This window comes from Macrotis lagotis, chromosome 8 (genome assembly GCF_037893015.1).
Source record: "Macrotis lagotis isolate mMagLag1 chromosome 8, bilby.v1.9.chrom.fasta, whole genome shotgun sequence".
NCBI classification, from domain to species: Eukaryota; Metazoa; Chordata; class Mammalia; order Peramelemorphia; family Peramelidae; genus Macrotis; species Macrotis lagotis.
The window spans coordinates 31,351,687-31,357,955 of NC_133665.1; the positions used below are offsets into that span (position 1 = coordinate 31,351,687).

Sequence of the window (6,269 nt, forward strand, 5' to 3'; positions counted from 1 at the left end):
CTGATATAGATTGTACGTGTACAATTGTGTTTGCTGTATTTCCATATTAGTCATTTTGTGAAAAAAAGAATTAGAAACTAAAGGGGGAAAAAACCATAAGAAAGAAAGAAAGAAAGAAATCTTTAAAAGTGAATATAGAACAATAGTATTCTATGACATACATATACCACAGTCATTCCATCAGTGCAAGAATTGGGAGCAATTTTGGGCTGTCTGCAAAGGAGAATGCCATCTGTATGTTAAGGAGCTGTGGAGTTCAAACAAAGTTCAAGGACTATTCCCTTTAATTTAGAAAAAAACATATATCTTATTGTCTGATCTTGTTATCTCTTAGAATTCTTCTCTCTTCTCTAAGGATATGATTTCTCTCTCATCACACCCAATTTGGATCAAGGTACAACATGGAAACAAAAGTAAAGACTGACAGATTGCTTTCTGTGGGGGGGGTAGGGGGAGGGAAGTAAGATTGGTGGGAAAATTGTAAAACTCAAATAATATCTTTAATAAAATTAATTTAAAAAGTGAACATAGTATGTTTTGCTATACAAATTGACAAGATCTAGAGGCCCAGAGGGTACAGGGGCAATATAGATCGCAAGGTTGGCTGACCAGGGAGAGTGCATCAGTAAGGCAAATGGAGGGCCTTAGTCTTGGTGAATTAGCTGTGGGCACTGACTATCTAAGAAACTTGCCCACAGTCACAGAGTTATTGTTTGCCAGAGGCAGGGATTGGACCTAGGTCTTCTTTTCCCTAAACCAAACCCTCTGTTCATGCTTCTTTGCTGCTTTAAATACAAATAAATGGAGTTTTTGCCAAAGGAGCCTTCTTATGCCTACAGGGCAAAGAACTTTTTTAAAAAGCAAATGTAAGATATTAAAATGAACACGTGGGGAGCTCTGATGTGACCAACAGCCCCTGATAAACTAGACTTTAGAAATGCTTTAGACATTAAGTAAAGAGGTTGTGGACAGTAAGCAGATGCTATTATTTCATGGTGTCAAAGAGTGGAGCTATTTCAGGAAGAGGTCGTTTGAACAGAAGTCTTTCTGGGTTGATTAAAATTCAGTAAGTCTGCTTTTGCATCAATGAAGGTGAATTTGAATTTTTCCGTTTTTATAATTTATGATTTTTTCTCTTGCAACAGATCCTTGGAAGATATTTTTGGGATATGGGGTTCCAGAAAAGTTCACTCAGGGCAGTTCATCGAGCTTGAGTCCACTAGGGGCGTGGGAAGGCATAAGGGGGCATTTAAGAGTCACATTCTCTCAATTAGATATTTCATGATTTTAGAATTTTGGAAGTTTGACTTCAGAAGACAAACTAAATTAAGCTCAATTATCAGAACCTTCAAATCAGAGACCTAGGCTTATCATTAGAATAATTGTAAAGGGGCAGCTAGGTGGTACAGTGGATAGAGCACCAGCCCTTGAGTCAGGATGTACCTGAGTTCAAATCTGACCTCAGACACTTAATAATTACCTAGCTGTATGGCCTTGGGCAAGCCACTTAAACCCAATTGCCTTGCAAAAAAAAAAAAGAAAATAATTGTAAGAATCAGATTGGTAAGGAGAATGTCTAGCTTCTCCTATACAATGATTTCCTGATTCTGCTTACTTCATTAAGTATCAGTTCATGTAAGTCTTTCAGGTTGGAAAAAAACTTCTTTAGGTGGACTTTAGGGAAAAGATTGAGCTCTGACTGACAACAGAAGAGAAGAGTTTAAATCATGAATTTATCATTTCCTGTGTTAACTTTAGGCAACTAAGGTAACATTTTTTGGCCTCATTTTTTTTCTCACCTGCAAAATGAGGGAACTGGAATAAATGATCTCCTAAGATCTTATCTCACTTTAAATCTATGATGCTATGATGTTAATCTATATCCCTCAATCATTATCCCAGAGAATTATATGAACTCTCTGGCAAAAACTGTCCAGCAACAGGATTCGAATGTTGTAGGCCTCTCCTGTTCAAGTTTATTATGCAGGATTCCTGCTCTTTCTCAAGATGGTTAATACTGTTATAATCAGTGGGCATAATGGTAAATATTTAAAACCTGGATTGGGAGAGAAGGGATAATGTTTGCATAACACACTTCTAGGTTTAATGTACATTATTTATATTTTCCATCCCTTTCTTATGTCTAAATAATCAACCAAACAAACAAATCTTGATTTGTAACCTTTGCTGATATCTAAGGTGTAAATGCTTACATTGAAAATTTAATGATTGGCTCTCAAGGGGCTGTTGTACCTGGCTTCATCACACCAGGATCATATTGTTATTCTTATAAACATAACAGTTTTTCATTAAAAGCTTGCACTGTGTGAAAGAAAATAATGGGCCTTGTGTGCTGAGAAAGCAGATGAAAAGAATGAGATCGTCATTATTTTGGAATGGCATCATAATATTTCTGCAGGTCACTAATGGGCATTGTTATCAAATTTAAAAAATTGGGAGTTGAAAGGGACATTAGAGTTCATCTATTTAGCCTAATCCCCTTATTTTATAAAAGGAGAAATCTGAGGCCTAAAGGAATTCCTCAAGGACATAACATCTAGAATAGTGTGAAACCTAGGACTAGAATATAAGTCACTACATCAGGTTACTTTTCATCAAAAATTTATTCATTGCTTACAGTATCAGACTTTTATGTTAGCTGAGGAAGGTGGAAGTTTAAAGACAGTCCCTGCTCTCAAGGGGTTTACAGTCTAGATGAGCAGAACATAAATAAAGAGCAGTAAAAATTATAATACGATTGACTTAGAGGTAGCATGAAATAGCAGGATAGAGAATTGGTCTCAGAGTCAAGAAAACCTGTTTTTATCCATGACCCATGGTGGGAGTGACTTTGGGTGAATTACTATTTCTAATGATAAGTGATCTAGAATAGACTGTCAAACCCAAATTAAATTAAATTATAGTTTTCTTCTTTGTAAAATAAGGGGATTAGGTTAAATAGATGAATTCTAATATCTCTTTCGGCTCCAAATTTTTAAAATTTGATGACAATATCCATTAGTGACATGCATAAATATATAAATGTTTTAACAAAATAAATAAAATACAGTAAAACATAGATAATGTTAATTGGTGGTTGTCTAAGTTAGTATACCTCTAAAGGCCAATCTGTTTCTATTTGAGTTTGAGACCATTGTAATAGGGAAATCTTAAACTGACTTGCAGAGAGGATATTAAACTACACTGGTAGAGGAAATGCCTATACCTGGAAATTCCCTTATAGCAATGAAAATCATATATCAAATACCTCTCCTTCTATGATTGAATGTAATGTCAGAAGATATTTCCTGAAAGTGCTAATTCATCTCTCAAAGAAAGCAATTTATTGTTTTCTTGCCTGATGGACAGTATCATCAAACTTATCAATTAGTAGAAAGGGATTTGACTCAGTGATATTATTTGGTACTGACATCTTCTTGCAGTATTTGGGTCACCAAGGAAGGGTTTTCTTTTTTCCAGGGAAGCGAATCCACATTTCTGATTGCCATTCTTTGAATGACGACTCGCTGATCACCTTAGGTCGTCATCATCCCCAGGCTCTCACACTGCACCGCTGCCATGATGACATCGAAGCCATCACTGATCAAGGATTAAAGCAGTTTTTTCATCACTGTAGAGAATCTCTCAAGGTATGATCCTCAAGCATTGCATTCATATCAGAGTTGGGACTTTTCAGGAGGGATTCCATGTTCTTTAAAGGACTCATAGAATCTTAAAATTTAGAGCTGAAAGGATAGTAGTGGTTATCTCAACCAACCCTCCCTACAATTTATAGATTAAGACATGAAGGCCCAGAGAGATTGAATGACTTGTTTAGGATCTCTTGACTAGTATGAGGGTCAAAGGAGTATTTGAACTCAAGCCCAGAATTCTAGTTTCCATAACCTCCCTATTAAATAATAGTTATTCACCCTTACTAATTCCAAGATTGTAAAATCACTTTTCTATGTCTTAGTACTAACATCTGAGTGGGAAAAATGATATATTTTTATAGAAGCAGCTGAGTCATTTTACAGAATGGTCAGAATAGATGGATACCTTAAAATGGAGTTACAGCATCCTAGGATTCTCGAATCAAAATGGACCTAAAAGTACTCTAACTCTTACCTTATAGCATAGACTTGGAACAGGAAGGGACCCTCAATGGCCTTCTTGATCATCCCTTTCATTTTGCAGATGAGGAAACTAAGTCCACAAAGGTAAGATCTCTAGGAAATAAATGTCAGAGCTGAGAATTGAATCTAGTGTCTCTGACTGCCAATCCAGCCTTTCCCCTCTACCTTCATGTATTACTGTTTCGGTTTTTTTGGTTTTTGATTGACTCATAGTAAGTATTTAAAAATCCTTTTTTTGGTTGACTGGATCTGTGCTTTCATTTACAAGGAAAACTTCTTTGTGAGGGAACTCCCTTTGTTTATCCTGTTGAGAACCTTATCTATAATTTGGTTTAAGAGATTTACCTAAGGATGGAGGAGGCAAGGGATGTACTCATGGTTACATGTGTCAGAGACTAGGCTTCAGCCTAGACCTTACTTTCTCTAAGGACTGACTCTGCTGTATAACTTAGTAGAATAACTTGTGACTTTGTTATCAGGAATTGGTGTTGTTCTGAACTAATTGGCATCAACCTCTGATTTCTGATATAACTATACAATGAGATAAGAGCCAAAAAGGAAAAAAAAAAAGAAACAAGGGAAAAATAACCTTGTTCTGGGATTGGCTTGGTGTACCAGTAAATCATTATGTGAACTTCGGGAAGTTGGTCAACTTTTCTTTTTCTCTTCCTTTTCTTTCTCTCTTCCTTCCTTCCTTCCTTCCTTCCTTCCTTCCTTCCTTCCTTCCTTCCTTCCTTCCTTTCTTTCTCTTCTTTCTTTTCTTTTCTTTCTTTCTTTCTTTCTTTCTTTCTTTCTTTCTTTCTTTCTTTCTTTCTCTCTTCCTTTCTCTCTTTCTTTCTCTCTTCCTTTCTTTCTTTCTCTCTCTCTCTTTCTTTCTTTCTTTCTTTCTTTCTTTCTTTCTCTCTCTCTCTTTCTTTCTTTCTTTCTTTCTTTCTTTCTTTCTTTCTTTCTTTCTTTCTTTCTTTCCTTTCTTCCTTTCTTTCTTCTTTTTCTTTCCTTCCTTCTTTCTTTCTACCACTCATTTAGACACCATTGTCAAGAATTCTAGACTAGCCAGTTTTAAGCCTGATCAATTTCTAAAGTTTTGGAGGAAATTCAATCAAATTTGCAAATAGCAAGTATCTACTTCAGGCAAGACACAGTACTAGGTGCTAGGCCTTTGACTTATTTTTTGACCTGTTTTATGAAATGAAAACACCTTTTGCTTGAAAACATTCCTCTTCAAAGATTTACATTTAATAACTGTGAGTCATGGACAAGTCACTTCCTTTTCCAGAGTCCTGGAAAACTCAAGATCATGGAAATTCAGTGTTGAAATAGATCACAGAGGCCAGTTAGTTCAACCTATGCTTTCTACTGTGCTATATGACAAGTGGACATAGGTGTTTGCTTTAAGAAACCGGGAGGTAAAACCTTCTGCTTCCTCTTTTAGAAAATTGTTCCTTATACCAGGAAGACAGCACAATATATTTGAAAGAACTTTGTGTTCTTTTGGTATCAGAGGAAATTGGTTTAAATCTAGTTTTTTAGCACCACCACTACTGTGAGCTTAGGTAAGTCATCTCTTATGGGCCTCAATTTCTTGATCTAAATTAGGGCTACATGCTGCAGCTATTGAAAGGAGGGTTCCTGAGGTCAAGAAGATCAAAGATGTGAAATGTTCGATTTCGCCCTTCCCATTTTTATTCTTTGATCTGATGACAATGTCTCTCTGGTTGGGTGATTATATGGTAAATTTGAACCCATACTCTGGGGAGGAAAGACAAAAACTCATGCACAAGATTTATGTGTCAAAGCGATTTATTTATAGATATTCATTAAAGCTGTCTGTGATAAGAGTGGAATGTTGTGGGCTTCCAAAGTGGCATCCAGAATTGGTGATGATGTGACAGTTCCCTAAATGGGATCATATGGTTAGTCCAATGATGAGTTTTTAGCCTTTGCATTTTGTATATGGAAAAGCCCCATCTTTGGCATGTCAGAGAGATCCTCTCCTATTTTTCTTTTTTTCTTTTTGGTTCCAGTAATGTGATTGATGAGGAGTAAAGTGGTTATCTGCTGTCTTCAGATCTATGCTTCTGGATCTTTGCTTGCAGAAATTGGTTGAGTGGGATGAGTGCATGGAGACTAGAA

At 36.2% G+C, this 6,269-nt stretch overlaps 1 protein-coding gene across 1 annotated transcript in view; it reads left to right on the forward strand.

Moving 5' to 3' along the window:
- Window positions 1-6,036, forward strand: part of LOC141496420 (uncharacterized) — a 91,858-nt gene extending 85,822 nt beyond the window's left edge. The window contains exons 7-8 of the mRNA XM_074198969.1: window positions 3,481-3,650; window positions 5,947-6,036. Of these exons, the coding sequence (XP_074055070.1) occupies window positions 3,481-3,650; window positions 5,947-6,036 (260 nt within the window). The remainder of the gene's footprint in view (window positions 1-3,480; window positions 3,651-5,946) is intronic.
- Window positions 6,037-6,269: the final 233 nt, after the last annotated feature.